The sequence below is a fragment of the Podarcis bocagei genome (assembly GCF_964188305.1).
Source record: "Podarcis bocagei genome assembly, chromosome: 7".
In the NCBI taxonomy this organism is placed as follows: Eukaryota; Metazoa; Chordata; class Lepidosauria; order Squamata; family Lacertidae; genus Podarcis; species Podarcis bocagei.
This window is the reverse complement of record NC_138132.1, coordinates 90,756,157-90,772,476: the sequence shown is the minus strand read 5'-3', so window position 1 is coordinate 90,772,476 and position 16,320 is coordinate 90,756,157. Positions and strand designations below refer to the sequence as shown.

General features: G+C 44.0%; 1 protein-coding gene across 13 annotated transcripts in view; it reads right to left on the bottom strand.

Annotated features, from left to right (window-relative positions):
- Positions 1 to 16,320, bottom strand: part of GPAT2 (glycerol-3-phosphate acyltransferase 2, mitochondrial) — a 72,881-nt gene that overhangs the window by 22,999 nt on the left and 33,562 nt on the right. For all 13 annotated transcript variants that reach the window (XM_081200939.1, XM_081200937.1, XM_081200928.1 and 10 more), the window contains exons 5-8: positions 10,856 to 10,996; positions 7,433 to 7,532; positions 4,966 to 5,102; positions 2,380 to 2,479 (exon numbers count right to left, since the gene is read on the bottom strand). In XM_081200939.1, coding sequence (XP_081057065.1) covers positions 2,380 to 2,479; positions 4,966 to 5,102; positions 7,433 to 7,532; positions 10,856 to 10,996 — 478 coding nt within the window. The remainder of the gene's footprint in view (positions 1 to 2,379; positions 2,480 to 4,965; positions 5,103 to 7,432; positions 7,533 to 10,855; positions 10,997 to 16,320) is intronic.

The window sequence follows — 16,320 nt, the reverse complement described above, 5'->3', positions numbered from 1 at the left end:
AGCAAAGATCACCTGTGTTGAAGCAAAGATTCTTCAACATCAACTTTGTTGGACTGGTCATGTTGTTCAGATGCCTGATTATCGTCTTCCAAAGCAACTTCTCTATTCCTAACTTAAGAATGGAAAGCATAATGCCAGTGGACAACAAAAGAGGTTTAAAGACACTCTAAAGGAAAAACTTAAAAAATGTAGTATAAACACTGACAACAGGGAAACACTGGCCTGTGAGCGCTCCAATTGGAGATTTACCAAAGGCATCGTGGATTTTGAAGCAGCACAAACTCAGGATGAAAGGGAAGAAGAGTTTGGATTTGATATCCCGCTTTATCACTACCCGAAGGAGTCTCAAAGCGCTAACATTCTCCTTTCCCTTCCTCTCCCACAACAAACACTCTGTGAGGTGAGTGGGGCTGAGAGACTTCAGAGAAGTGTGACTGGCCCAAGGTCACCCAGCAGCTGCATGTGGAGGAGCAGAGACGCAAACCCGGTTCCCCAGATTACGAGACTACCATTCTTAACCACCACACCACACGGGCTCCCTAAGAGTCTACCGCTCTTAACCACTACACCACACTGGGAGAAATGAGCTAAGAGGGAGGCACATTTGGCAAATCCTCATTGTGATCTACTCCTGTCCGGAAACCTATGTCCCCACTGTGGCAGGATGTGCAGATCCAGCAGTGGCCTCCACAGTCACTTACAGACACACTGTTAAGATCGTGCTCATGGAAGACATGGCTTTGGCTACGAGTGATTGCCAAAGAAGAATTATTTAAGAGCTACTAAAAACACACAACAAACTGGCAGAAGGTTCAGCCTGACAATAGAACGCCCCCTGCATGACTTAAACATAGTGACAGCCACTGCAACAGCTAAATCTGCAGTATACTTCCAATTATTAGCCGCTGGGGCAAGCATCAGGACAGAGCTATCTCTATCTTGCTCTGCTTGTGAGCTTCTTGAGGGCACCTCAAACAGTGCTTTTCAGTCAGAGTGTGCCAGAGCAGTTTCAGCACCTCTCAAGTGGGTGCCATTGTGGGCCAGTGCTCCCCCCCCACACACACTTTTTGCCTCTACCTACTTCTAAGAAGCCCAAAATGAACATTTCAAGTCAAAACGGAAGATGTGAGTGAGCATGTGTGAGTCCACACTTTTTTCTTAAAGAACTACGACTCCACCTAGTTCCTAGCCACTCCTAGCCTCCCACGTGGGCTTTGAGCTTCCCAGCCAGGCCTCTACCATTGCAGCCACGGGCATCTGCACGAGGGCCCTTCAAAGATGCCCTAATCATCCACCTGCATCTAAGCGAGAGAGGGAGGCGGGGGCACATTTCTTTGACTTGCACCAGAACCAGGGGCACCAGCATCTGCTCTGGGCTGTTGCAAGTCGCCTAGTGACTTGTTGTAACAACTGCATAGTGTGTTCCAGCACCTATTTTTCTTGAAAAAAAAGCACTACCTAAACACTCACCATTTGGAGATGAGCCCTTAATTAGATGGGACATCTGCCTGACCTTATGCGCCAACCAACTTTACAAGTAAGTCTTCATGCCAAGCAAATAGGAAAAACACCCATTTCAAAAATATCAAAGCAGTTCAGAGCCCATGACATGAACACACAATCCAGGGGTTCAGCCGATACACAATTAATGAAACAGATGAGCCTGTTGCCACATGGAAGTGCCAACATCCACATGGCTCCGGGGCGAATGAAACTGCAGTAGGAGATAGGCTGTGCAATGGGGCTGCGGCTGCTGGGGCTGCTGTGAGTGGGAAGCGATGTTTGTGCTTTCCCCAAAGGTGTCTGGCAGAGGAGGAAATTATAACGACAATTTGCAAATGCAATTGTCACTTTCTGGCTGAGGAAGCAAGCTGTGCAGGTTTTTAAACCTGCTTCCCCACTGAACAAAAAGATCAAATTGTCTTTTGTGCTTTTCTGAAGAGACCATGCATGAATATCACTAGTCTCTTAGACACTAAAGGCTATTCTGTGTTCCTCCTACATCACATTTAGCTTACTAATAGTTGTTGTAGTTGTTATTATTTATATGCCACCCACCTGACTGGGTTGCCTCAGCCATACATGGCCACTTTTGATGTGGCAATATGTAGCCAAGCCTCAAAGCCAGAATGTGAGGAAACATCACCTGGTCATTCACAAGATGAAATGCTGTTGTGGAGCCCGTGAGAAAGTCAATGCAATATGACAAATTGTCACATTAAGTGGCTGTTGGTCAAGTGTTCTTAGAAGTGACTTCAAAACTCTCAGCCAAGTCTCTTCCTCCTCTTCCTCCCCTCAGCACCAACACCCACCCCCAGTGCTCACAGCCCATAGCAATCAGAACTTCCCTTCCTTCCAAAGATCAAACACTAAACTTACTGAAGCCAAAACAGCTCTGGAGAGGCCTCCTTGCTCACTGTCCCGGGCCTGTTCCACTCCTTGCGGCAGGAATACCCCTCCTAGGCGCGCCAGCAGGGTTCTGAACAAAGAGGAGCAAGAGCAGGGCTGGTTTATTAAGAGTCTGGGTCCTCCACACATCCTACTGTGTAGGAACAGGATTTGGTCTGTGGGATGCAACTTAGGATGTTTAGGGAAGTTTTTAATGCCTGATATTTTATCGTAGTGTTGTTGTTATCGTTGTTGTTGTTGTCGTCATCATCATCATTAATTCTCTTGTGAGCCGCCCAGAGTGGCTAGGGAAACCCAGACAGATGGGTGGGGTATAAATCATAAATTGTTATTATGATCCTGTCATAATAGGACAGGACATAATAAACAGTCATCTTTTTCTTTTCTTTTCTTAAAAGAATGCAAACAAAATTCTAGCTGTGGAAATCAGCTTTGGTCACATCTACATTCAAAGCACTTTTTTTACCACTTTCCCCATCCTGGAAACCATAGTTTAAGTATTCTAAGAGTTGTGAGGAGAAGCCCCCCAGCACCATTAATAAACCGCAGTTCCTAGCATTCTTTAGGGGAAGCCATGATTGTTAATGTGGTATAAGGGTGCTTTAAATGTATGGTGAGGATGTGACCTGAAAAATATGACAGCAAGGAGGTCTTCCAGCAGCTTTAATACTCTGCATGATGAAGAAAAATATGTGTGAAAATAAGAACATGTATATGTTTTAAATAAGTTTGCAGGGCCTTTTTAGAGGAACAGAATAAAGCATATCTTTATGCAGATTTTTTCAATTTTTTAATGTTATTAATAGATTCGTGATGGGGTGGGGGGACGCAAAGGTCTGGGTGGAAAGAATCATATATCCAAATCTATCCAGCTGGAAAACTTAATTCCGCAAGTTCATTGTGGGCAGAACAAATTATGCAAATTCCACAAATTATTAAAATATTGTTATTTCATTTAATAAGACTTAAGAAATCTGATTTATTAGACCCAAACGGCACTCAGCATCAGCAGAAGTGGTAAAAGCTTTTTCAAGACAGAACCACCCACACTAATTGCAAAACTGAGAACAAGTGGAAGGGAAACTTCCATAAGGAATCAAACTGAGGGGCGGGGAAAGGGGAGATAATCAGAAGTGGGAAAGGCCTCGCTCACAAACACTGCCAGCGTCAGACTCTTCAAACGTTTCAAACCCTGATGCCACTTGTTGTTCCATCCATGGCTTGCTGGGGATGATGGTAGTTGTAGTACAAAACAAATGGAGGGCACTAGGTTGGCAACTGTACAATTGCAGCCTTGAAAGCCAAGCCTCTGTAGCTGCATGGGGGAAACTGCACTGAGGGGGCAGTTGGGTTCCTTTCTGGGCTAAACCTCAGGGTGAGGTGGTGAAGCAGACTCTCTCCCTCCATTCTCCCACCATGGACTTTTCTTTTCTTAACAGAGTATCTCTCCCTCTCTCTCTCTCCACCACCTAAACTCTTTCTGGAAGGGAGCCCTGTCAGATGGCAACAAAGACAGGAGGCCACCTGGGTGAAGAGGAAAGGGAAATTGCCTTTCCAGACCAAGAGGGAGTTCATGTTTTGAGCATAACAACATATTGGTCAGATTCAGAAGTTGCCTTTATTGGGAAAATATTGGGGTTCAATACTCAATACCTTGTGGGTTAAGCCTGGAATGGCCAAACAGAAACTAGACGACAATTATCAGGGCGCGTTTTTAGGTATTGCAATGCTGATGCAACACAACCTCAACCAGCAAGTAGCTGAGGGGTGGCACCCAAATATGAGGAAAAGCACAAGCAAGCAAATGGAAGCAAAGGGGCAGCTATGTCCATCTATGGCAATACTTGCTTCGACTAGTTTATACTAGTTTAAGCACAAAGCATAGAAATTTTGGGCTGATCCACACTTCCTCTTGTCCTGCTACTTTTCCCCAGGAAAAACCGCTCTTTAGTGCTCAGAGCAAAAAGGCAACTCAGGTTTTCCACGGATTGCCATTTGTTCCGACCTACTGCTAAGAAGTGGGCTTTCCCCTGGAAAGGAGCAGGGCAAAGGGAAAACCATTCGGACCCATGCTTTCTAGGCACATCCAAGGGTATAGGAAGGGGAGTGCGGTCCGCCCTGGGTATCATCCTTGAGGGGGTGACAAAATGGCCCGCTGCTGGGGGCAGCACTTACCGTGGGGCCTGGCCCGCAGCATGCCTGAGCCACACGTCTCTCCTGGGAGTTTGCAGGCTTCCCCAACCTGTTGCCTCCTCCCAGATGTTGGATTATGACTTCCCAGGTGGAGGACACCAGGATAACAAAGGCTGATGTCATTTTTTCAGGATTCAAAACAATTCAAATATATAACCCTAACAACCATCCTGAAATATGTATTTCAAGTCAGGGGCCGAATGAGAGAGCGGAGGGCTTAGCAAATGGCATATTGGAATGAAACCAAATCCAAATACCCTTAAGCAGAAGCAGAAGTGAAAGGGGTGGGGTGAAGAATCCCAGAAAAATGTGTGAAAAAATATGTTCTCATATCTCAAAATGCACTCCAGATTGAAATCTTACCTGCACTTTGAAGGATAGGTTTTGTATTCACAAGTGACCCTGGGTGTGCCTAGGCCCTGTGAGGTGAGAATGAGCTGAAGCAACAGGCTGTCCAACTGAGATTTGTGGGTTGATAAAAAGACCACAGGAACATCAGGCTGGAGGCAAGAGGAAAACAACAGTCCTAAGCAACAGCAGACATACACAATATACCAAAGAGGGCACAGTGCAAAAGCTTCATGTAACAAAAGAGGCATCAGAGCATCCGAAAGGCTGCGTGGGGGGTCTGGCTCAGGAACCACACATGGCTCATGAACAGTTAAAATAGCATAAGTAGGGATAGCAAAATAAAAGCTTCATTTTCTTCTGAAAAGCAGAAAGTATGCTTAACAGTGTAAAAAAAAAAACCCCAATACTTAGCACTTGAACAGATTTCTATAGCAGCCTTAGCCAACCTGTTGCCCTGCAGACATTTTGAACTACAACTTCTGAGCTGGCTGAAACTGATGGCAGTTGCGCTCCAAAACATCTAGCGGGGTAGGCAAACTAAGGCCCGTGGGCTGGATGTGGCCTTCTCAATCTGGCCTGTGGACAGTCCAGGAATCAGCGTGTTTTTACATGAGCAGAATGTGTCCTTTTATTTAAAATGCATCTCTGGGTTATTTGTGGGGCACAGGAATTCGTTCATTCCCCCCCCCCCAAAAAAAAATATAGTCTGGCCCACAACATGGTCTGAGGGACGGTGGACTGGCCCACGGCTGAAAAAGGTTGCTGACCCCTGATCTAGAGGGCACCTGGTTGGCTCCTCCCAGACATTCTCTTAGCAAACCCTAAAGAAGCTTTGCAGGTCAGCATCATGACCCTCATACCGCAGATGTGAGGCTGAAAGGCTGTGACTGGCACCAGGCCAGCAATACCTGCAATGAAACCTCCAACATAAAAGCAAGAGGAATAAAGCCCATATTTAGCTGGACTCAAAGGTTAGGTACTCAATGATCAAGAAACTCAGGAATGCACATGAGCAGCTTTGGGATTTCTTTAGTGTTAGCAGAGAGAAAGGACGGCATACAATCTAGAGCAAATTCAAAGAATGTTGCTATTAGAATTATGGTATTGCCTCTGGAAAAATATGGGGGGGGGGGAGGAAAATGGAAGGTCCTAGAGCAGGGTTTCCCAAACTTGGGTCTACAACTGTTTTTGGACTACAACTCCCATCATCCATAGCTAGCAGGAATAGTGGTCAGGGATGATGAGAACTGAAGTCCAAAAACAGCTGGAGACCCAAGTTTGGGAAACCCTGTCCTAGAGAAAGAGATTGGGATACCATTGTAAACTGAACAGGAAATGGAACTGAAAACATGGAACTGGACATGAACTTAGCAGACATATAATGAGAAATAAAAATGGAATACAAAAAGTGGAATACAACAAGAAATGGAACTGAACATACAGAACTGGATATGAGCAAGTGGACATATACTGAAAAATAAAAATAGTATGGACTCAATGTGTGATCATAGTGAAGAAGCTTTAATATAGACATGGATGGAAAAATTTAGTATTATTCAATATGGAGCAGTGGTGGTGGGAATTAATAGAGGTAAAATTAAAAGAAAGAATATGGTTAACATTTATCAAAAATAGAGAACCTATCTTGGGCTTTCCATGGGAATGGAAATGAATGACTGAGACGCCTTAACATTAAAAAAAATGTTTAAGAAAAAGTAGAGAAGAAAGATGCTTGCATGTATTTTTTTTTGCTAAGGTTTTCTTTTCTTTTCTTTTATCTTATTTTATTTTTCTCTTTCTCTTTCTTCTTTTTGTTTCTACTTCCCCACTCATTATTTCCATATTTTATTTTATTTTTTGCTTTGCTCTTGCTTTTATCATCTACTCTGAGTTAATGAGATTGCACGCAGATGAACAACAAAAGAAAAAGAAAAAGAAAATGAACAGGAGTCTTCAGAGCAAGAGGCAACATGGGAATAAAAACCAGGCACTCACTCCCATGTTGTTCTAGCATCCTACCAAGCCCATTTGCATTCCCAAAATATGGTTCTCACATTATAATTTCCCCCCTGCAAGGTCAGTTATACGAGCTTCATTAACTTACTCAGTTTGGGAGGAGGAGAAGAAGAAGCAGCAGCGTTTGGATTTGATATCCCGCTTTATCACTGAAGGAGTCTCAAAGCGGCTAACATTCTCCTTTCCCTTCCTCCCCCACAACAAACACTCTGAGAGACTTCAAAGAAGTGTGACTGGCCCAAGGTCACCCAGCAGCTGCATGTGGAGGAGCGGAGACGCGAACCCGGTTCCCCAGATTACAAATCTACCGCTCTTAACCACTACACCACACAAAACTAACACTCTACTTTGCCATCAGTTTGGGTGAGGGTCTGGAATTTTGGAGTGACACGTTAATGAAGCTATCGGTACTGTTGGGAATGGGAAACCCTCTTGCATCCACCTAGGAAACAGCATTCCTTACCACCTCAGCAGCCCTGCGCACCATCTCCAGTTGCCCATTGTGGATTATCACGCTAAAGAACATTTGATTCAGAAGTTTTAGCAGAACCCAGTGGCTGAGCCTGAAGGTAGAGGAGAAGTGGGAGCAAGGTTAAAAAGCAACCCCCAAAGCAACAAGGAAGCATGCAAGCATCACTACAACTCTTAAGAGGCTCCAAGGGGCATGGGAACATAAAATCAAAGCCTTTGGGGGGAGAGGTGAGAAAGGCAACCTTCTTCCAGGGTACTTTACTGGTTTCTGGGACAGATTATTATTGCCACTATTCAACCCTTTGAGCACCTAACAATTTATAGAGAATAAAAATACAAGCCAAGAATCTGTGATTTCTTTGACACAAAAAAATAAGAAAAATGAAATTATCTGAAATGGTAGAGGTTTCTGCTTTCTGATCTGATTTAAACAAGGAGGGATTTGGCAAGGTCCCAAAGATGGTCATAGCTATTGAAAAGTTATATTGTCTATGTTTTATGCATTTCATAACTGCAACAGGAAATCTAAAACTGCACCCCCCCAAAAAAAAACTTTGACTATTCCCATTAAGCTGAGCAGCTCCTCTCTCTCTCATCAAAGACTACCTTCCCCCCCGCAAAGCACTACGGTTGGCAGCACCCCCACCTGCAATCATGCCAGACAGCTCATTCCCATCATCACTCCCACCCCGTCCAAATGGGGAAAGAGAACTTCTGAGCTAATCAGCCCTTTCTCTGAGTTAACTGCATGCACTCACTGCCGCTGCTTTTCCTATTAGTCCCTAACTTGTGTTAATTTGAAGCTGATGAAAGGTGCTGGGTTAATAAGAAGCCTCTTATACACTGTGGTTTTCATCTGTAGGTTTCAAAGGACTTCCTGAAGGAAGTTCGCTGCCTCTCTCTCACCCCCTCACTTTCTTTTTAAAAACCACAAGCCAGCGAGCAAAGATTTACCAAAAGATCATTGATATAAGGGCGGCGGGGGGGGGGATCTTGCATCAATCCTTTCCCAGAATCTCCCAGCCGTTTTTAAATACACTCAAGGGTACTAAATCAAAGTACTGTACAGTTACATGGAGCTGATTTCTTAACCATATATATACAGGGGCTATATGGCCCTGTGGCTGTGGTTATATTGTGATTTGTTTTTAGCCATCTCTTAACTGTGCTTATCTACAGTATATTCTTTTATTTTTTTGCATTTCATTGTGGTTTATGTATCAATGTGGTTGTTGTTCTGGTTGTTGTTGTTTTTTACTTTATGTTGTAATCCACCCTGGCATCATTTAAATAAATAAATAAAATATAGGAACCCCCCCCCCTTTCCTCTAATCTCTTGCTAGAGGTTTTCACAGTCACCAAAAGATTCCCTCTCTTCCTTAAAACAAGTATCAAAGTCATTCAACAGCACCACTGCAAGGTCAAACAGTAACTGCTGACCAATGAGCTGATAAACTATATCCTATATAGCATTACAAAATATATTTACATAATCACAGTGTCATAATCCATTGTTTTATTTTTATTTTATAACTTCAGGGCCATGAGGTCAGCCCCTTGGTGCTGATGTAGTTATACATGTCATTATTATTATTTCTGTTTTCTGATCTTTAACCATAATAAAGAGTGGTGGTGATGATGTTGTTGTTGACATCAGGCTCTTTAGATCCTTCCACTGAGCTCAATGCCACAGCGCAGATTTAATTAGGCAATCTGGAAAGGCAGCCACATGCTGGTGTAGAGTCAATCCATAAGCAAAGAAAGGACAATGCAAACAGGCACCTACTAGCAATATTGCTCCCATGTACCCTCAGCAACGTGCAAAATGAAAACCTGGGATCAAAATCCTACCATCTCAAAGTGAGATCCTGCTGCAGTTCAGCCCAGGAGCTTACCAGGACAGCTAACCTCAGACAGCAGCAGGGAGGCCTCCTTGCTCTTTAGACTAGGGAAAATGCTAGAAGTAACAGGCAGCAAGAAATTATCTCCCCAGATTTAGTAGTGAACACACTCCTGCATGGTGAGTAAGATAGAACTATGCATTTGAATTATTGAAATATAATATTTTCGCCATGTGGTTTTTTGGGGGTGGGGGCTGGGGAGATCTAAGAGAGGTACATTCATTTAAAAGCTACAAAATATGGGTTCAGCGGAAAATATTAGCATTATACTCCCAACAAGAACTGAATGAGAATCAAGAGTCAGTGCAGAAAAGGTATCACTGACAAATCTCCCAAACTCAGCAAATTAAAACCTCTAGCAAAGTGGTTTTCAGAGCAGGTTGCCAGGAAGTGTGGGGTCCCTTAGAAGTTTAGAAGCAAGTGCACTCTCCATGAGCACAGTGGTGGCAGACAAGCTATCCTGAAAACCCTCTTGCGTGCCACTACCAATTGCCCTCTGCATTTTGCAGCCATGTGGGATTGTTGGGTGGGTTCTGCTGTGCATTATTTGGGTCACAAGGGGCAGCAACAACCCTGAGTCAGCAGTCCGCAGGAACTGGCTGTCTAGAAATGTTACCATAGAATCTCAGCAAGCCAGCTGATATGTGAAAGATGGATACAGGGCCAGCCCAAGTCATTTTGCTGCCTGAGGCAATGGACAAGATGACTCCCTCACATTCCATGTACAGAAACTTACTGGAGTTGCAGGTTGATGTTCCTGCAAAACTGACAACTTTACAGTGTCCTCTGGCCACATGAGGGTAGCAGGTTACTTTGCAGGGTGGTACACAGGACCCTGGCACACATACCTCTGACTTCCAACAGAGGCGAACATCCAGGGGTGACAAGAAGAATGGCTGGAAAGCTGTCACCTCTGCTGCCCTAGTATCTGCCACCGGAGGCAACTGCCTCAGTCTGCCCAATGACAATGCAAGCCCTGGATATTTTCACTGTGCCGGGGAAGGGAACAACAGGGAGTCATGTCTAACCCCTCTCTAATGGTCTTTTGGAAGCTAGTCAAAACTTCCTTTTTTAGGCAGCTTTTTGATGGCAGGATTATTTAAGCTTGTTGGTTTCAGTGCACTGAACTGCTGCTCCTGGTGTATTATATTTCTTGTTTTTGCTGTTTTAATGTTTTTGTAATTGAGCTTTACAGTTTTTTAAATTCATTTCAATTTTGTTGTTACCTGTCTTCAGCTTTTTTAAAATAAAAGAGAGGTGGTTCAAAGCCACAGATTATGTTCCACAACTCCATATTTGATTGCATACACACCACACATTTAAAACACACACACACACACACCCTCAAAGAAACCTGGGAACTGTAGCATGTTAATGGTACTGGTAATTTTAACTCTGTGAGGGGCGTGCTACATTTCCCAGGAGAGAGAGGAAATGTCCTTGAAATGCATGGTATGTAATCTCTGTAAGCATACGCACACACCCATTTAACCCCCTCCTTTGCAAACCCATACCTCAGTAGGAAAGGTGAAACAGAGGACTGTATCTGGCAGAGAATGCTGTGAATTCTCTGCATCCACTGTGGGACTGGCATGCTGGTCTCTGGCGCATCCCCCTGGCTCTGAGGCACTTTCTGACACACAATGTCCTGTACCCTTGACAGACAAAAAGGAGAATAAAAACATATGTTTCTTCCAATGAGCACTTGATGAAGGATTTAGGCAGTCAAAAAGGACACTTGTAGATGATGAACAAATTTTAGAACATAAATACATCTCTCTAAAACTTGATGATAAACTGAAATTTGGATACAAGAATGGGTCAGCATTATGTTTGATTGTTGTTTTGCGAGCCCAGCTCTTGGTCATGTTCATGAAATTACAAATTAAGGTATCAGTTCTTCTTTCTCATTAACTGCACTGGGCACTTAATGCAGGACAACAGGATACAAATAATATTAATGCAAACAATAACAAGTGAATGAAAGAGCAAGATACAGAATTGCCTTGCGAACAGTTATGGGAAGGATAATTCCCATGTATGTGCCATACAAATCCCAATCTATCTCTGTGTATACAACCTTTATTATTATTGCTGTAGTTATTATTATGTTAAATATTTATTTATTTATATCCCACCTTTTTTCCTAACGGAATCAAGGTGGCTTACAGATAAAATTAAAACTATTTATCTTTCCTTTTAAAAAAACATACAGATAATCGCAATAAAAGCAGCATGGCACCAGCCCTTTCATTAAAAGCAATCAGTTCCTAAAACCCTGTTGGAGTAAAAAGAACTTCACCTGCTAGCAGAGGGACGACTAGGAGGGAGGCAGAGTTCCAAAGGAAGGAGTTCCAGAGTCTGGAAGGCACCACCCAGAAGGCCTCCTTCTGCATCCCTCCGCGTGTGCCTCTGAGTGTGGTGGAAACAACAGAAGCCCCCCACCCCCCGCTCCAAGATTTCAAAACCAGGGCCTGGGTCATATATGGTCTTCCAAATAGCCTGGACCTAAGCTGTATTTTAAAATACGGTATATTCTTGGCTGCCTTACAGAATCCTGTTGACAACCAAAAAAGTGAGGTAACAGTCCCATCCACTTTGAAGGAACTCTGATTTCTCAGGAACTTACTGAAATTCTGCCTCTGCAATATTGTGCCTCTGCCAATAAAACAATATTGTGCCTCGGAACAATTAAAAAAAAATAAGGTACATTATTATTAACGTGTTGTGGACTTTGCTGGGAGGACTCCACAAACTGAAAAGTCAGGGCTGGAAAGACCTTGATAACCAGAAATATTTCAATGTCCTACAAAATGGAGTATCAGCTTTAATAAAGGAAGACATAAGGCCAATACTTATCTATGTGCACAATATATTCCATTTTGAAAATACTTTGTGATGTATTATGGCATTCCTTTGTTCAATTTCTGAATCAGGCATTGGAATTTATATAACACTGAATGCACTTGTTGCAAAGTTTTTTATACTAATGTTGTACAGTATTTTGTTGGACATTTTTCTTTTGCATACGTAAGTTCACAAAGACTGTGCAACTTTTACGCTGTGAATTCTGGTTCAGAAAGCCTTGTGATAAAATATGATTTTTTTAAAAAAGGTATTGATATATAGTATTCTAAACTCAGAGCACTCAGTATACCACTGTAAGATTTTTATTACTTTCCTTCTTTTTTCTGGACCTTCAGAATTTTGCCACCTCCTGTTCTAATTTGGCAGAGTAATCTGCATAACAAAAATTCTACTTGTTAATGTAGATTTATTTCCCCAAATGAAGAAATATATACATTTCCAAATTATGATTCTATAGCTACATGGGAAGTACTGTAAGGCACACTATAGCTATCTCTGCCCCAAGGGATCTCGTGTTGCTGGCTTCTTTACTTCCTTTTGATCCAGCCCATTTGCCCGAAGGAGGTCCACAACTTGAACCCACTGAAACAGGCTGCTGTCTTCAGAGGTTCACAGCTGTGCCATTTCCACAAGCAACTCTCAAACCATTTAGGGTTTCCCCCCTTTACATTTCTTACATTAGTAAAAACCTATACAAGTTAGAATGTACTCTCCCCCACCCTCTGTGGTACATTAACCATTCACAAGGGACACAATCCTTATTTAAAAGCGTTTTCAGCATCACTTGTCAAAAAACGCCCTCAGACTCCAAGGAATCCCAGCAGCTTTGCCTGAAAAAACTCTACTGGAAGCAAGCCATCTTTATATATGCTTTTGTGTCATTACTGGCAAGTCTTGGGTTGTAGCCTTATACACCTCCAACAGCTCTGCACACCAAAGCGCCTTGGTCATCCCAACTCAGCAGCCTGACATCAAAGAGAGACTTGCAGGTAGTTTACAGAAGAGTAAGGGGCAGGGACCCAGGGGGAGGGAGGGGGAAAGGAGAGCTGAAGCGCCGTGTAGGTACAGATTGAAGGATCTAGACAAGAGCGCTTGCCTGGTTGTACCACAGTAACTCAGAACCACTGCAGACAAACCACTGCTTGGTGCAATTCTTTATTTGACCGCAGAGGAAGGCATGGCCCACCCAGCCTCAAAAAACAGATGGGGAAGTGTGTGCATTCACATCCAGCGCTTTGAGATCACAAAGCAAACTGAAGGTGAATAATACCTGGTTTCCAAATAGAGTTCCTCTGTCTTTATCCCGAGAGACAAGAAGCACTACAGCAGGATTTTTCAAAACTGAATTAGAGGATGGTCCAGCTGTGTTTGTGCACATTCAAACATGTAGGTAGAGAGGTCTGTAAGCTAGGAAGAATGTTTGGGGCTTTAAGAAAATCAGAAACTGCCTGGATAGCTAAAATGTTCCCAAAAGGTAACTAACGTGGATTAAGCAATCTTGAGTATGCACACGAGACAGGAAAGGGGGACTGGAACTTTGAAGGGCTGCCTTATAAGCATAAGCAGGAGTTATTTCTCAGCAGTCTTTTGTCCTCACAAAGAGAGGGATTTAAGAGTGGTCAGAGGGGTAGATTTCCCTCCCACTTCAATGCATGCTTATGAATGAAAGGATGAGTGGAGTGGTTTTCAACCAGTGTGCCTTGGCGCCCTGGGGTGCTGTTGGCAACACTGGCCTCTGTCCCTCTTTCCTTCCCTCCCTCCTCTGATGCCCTCTCACATTATCTGCCTCCCAAAGGGTTGCACAGCTGTTTGTTGCAGCAGCCCTGGCTACAAGCTCCCCAGGTGAATGGTGACTCTGGGGCTGGCCAAGGCGTGCTGGTTGCCAGGAGCTGAAGCAGTTTCAAGTAGGTGAGGGAGCCTAATCAGCCAGTCCACCAGCCCTTTACTTTGGGAACAGACAGACAAGTGGGAGGCTGGGCAGGCATCGCACCGGCCTTTCTTGTGTTTGCTGTATGTCATGCCTGCCTGGGAGCACAGTGCCCGACACTGAAGGGTAGCCTTTCCGCCTGGCAGCCCGGCAGCACCCACTGCTGCCAAACCAAGGTGAGTAAGGTACTGGCTTCACGTTCACCTTTGGCCAGTCTCCAGTGGGTTGCTAAGGTTGGGGGCATCTTCTTCCCAGGCCCCTGTGGACAGGCATGAGGAGGCACCTCTCTTTGGGGCAGCGGGTGGCTCAGAGACCAGGCACAGCTGCTGAAAGGACTCCTAAGGAGAGGAGAGGAGCCTGAGGGAACACTCCACAAGGGAGGGTATTCGAAAAAGGGAGGGGGGCTGCTGGCTCTGCAGGCAAGGGGCAACACAACTGGGCTTCTCAGGCTCAGAGCATGTTTCCTCCAGGGAAGCCACAAAAAATGTAGTTAGTCAAGGAAACCATGGACTCAAAAAAGGTGAAAACCTCTGGATTAGTGGATTGGAGCATCTACCCTATAAGGAAAGGTTACATTTGGGGCTTCCTAATTTAGAAAAAAAAGTTAGTAGTAGTAGTAGTAGTAGTAGTAGTAGTAGTAGTAGTAGTTTGTATACAACCCTTCATCCGTAGATCTCAGGGCTGTTCACAACATAAAAATAAAGGGGACATGATCTAGGTATAAAAATTGGGCTGTGTGTGAAGGAAGTGGGGTGGAGAACTTCTTCACACAGCACACAGTTAGCCTATGGATTCACAGCCACAATGTGGTGGTGAAGGGCAGTGGGAACAGATGGCAAGATTCAAAAGGTGGAAAACTGAATTATGCAGGCTACTGGCCATGATAGCTCTAAGCCACCTCCAGCTGCCCTGCTTGTGGGCTTCACAGAGGCACCTGTTTGGCCACAGTGGGAACCAGGAGGCTGGAGTAGATAGGGCTTTGGTCTGGTCTAGCAGTGAGGCTCTTCTGATATTCCTATGATTTTAGCATCTATATTAGGGGTTAGGTGAAAAGTGTATACCAGATGGCCATTATTCTGCATTAATTAGCATGAAGTGTGTGGACATGAACTTAAGTATTTTTGCTGTGTGGTGGATGGAATGTTCTGGAAGCCCCCTACTCTAAAAACTGGGGAGACAGAACACAATTTTGCACATTAGGGTAAAAATAGATGTGATGTCACAACAGGCTGTTCACGTACACTTGAGCCTGGCTTTGCAAACCTCTATGTGCACATGTCTTACAAGTCAAACGTTGTTTCCGTAGTGTAGCAGTTATCACGTTCGCCTCACAAGTCAAACGCTAGATCTCAGGTCTTGTCTTTTTCTTCCAACTGTTGTTGTTTTCCTCTCAAGGTTGTATACCTACATTTATAAATTCATCTTACAAAGATTCATGAACATGTCAGATACATTTTGTCTGATGAACAGTGTCTGTATACTACACTAAAAAAAGCTCTTCTTTACTCTCTCTTTTTTAAAAGTTGTAGGCTGTTCTGGGAATCTTCTTCTTTGGCAATCACTCGTAGCTGCGTAAGATTGTCTTCCATGAACACAGTCTTAACAGCGAGTCCATAAGTGACTGTGGAGACCAATTCTTCCTTGTGGAGACCAATGTCCTTCCACAGTGGAAATATAGGTTTCCGGGCAGGAGTTGATCATGGTGAGTGTTTGCCAAACGTGTCTTCCTCTTAGCATGATTCTCCCTTTGTTCTGAGTTTGAGCGTCCTCAAAGACCATGACACATTTGGTAAAGGCTGTTCTCCAATTGGAGCGCTCGCAGGCCAGTGTAGAAAGGAAAGTGGTGGTATGGATGCTGGCCAGTAGGCATGCATCACACACAACTTTATCTCAGATCACAGAAATCATAGAACTGTAGCGCTGGAAGGGGCAACAAGGGTCATGTAGTCCAACTTCCTGCAATGCAGGAATCTTTTTGTCCAACGTGGGGCTTGCAACCATGACACTGAGATTCCACCAGCTGAACTGTCAAGCCCATCAGCAAATGCAGCACAGGTGGTTTTGCTTCTCACTGCCAAGTGCCATGGGGGATACTAAAATGCTGCCCAACCTGCAGACTTCCGGCTTCTGGCGGTGAGATATGGCTGTTTCCCAAGAGATCAGACTCCCAGCCATGCCAGTAAA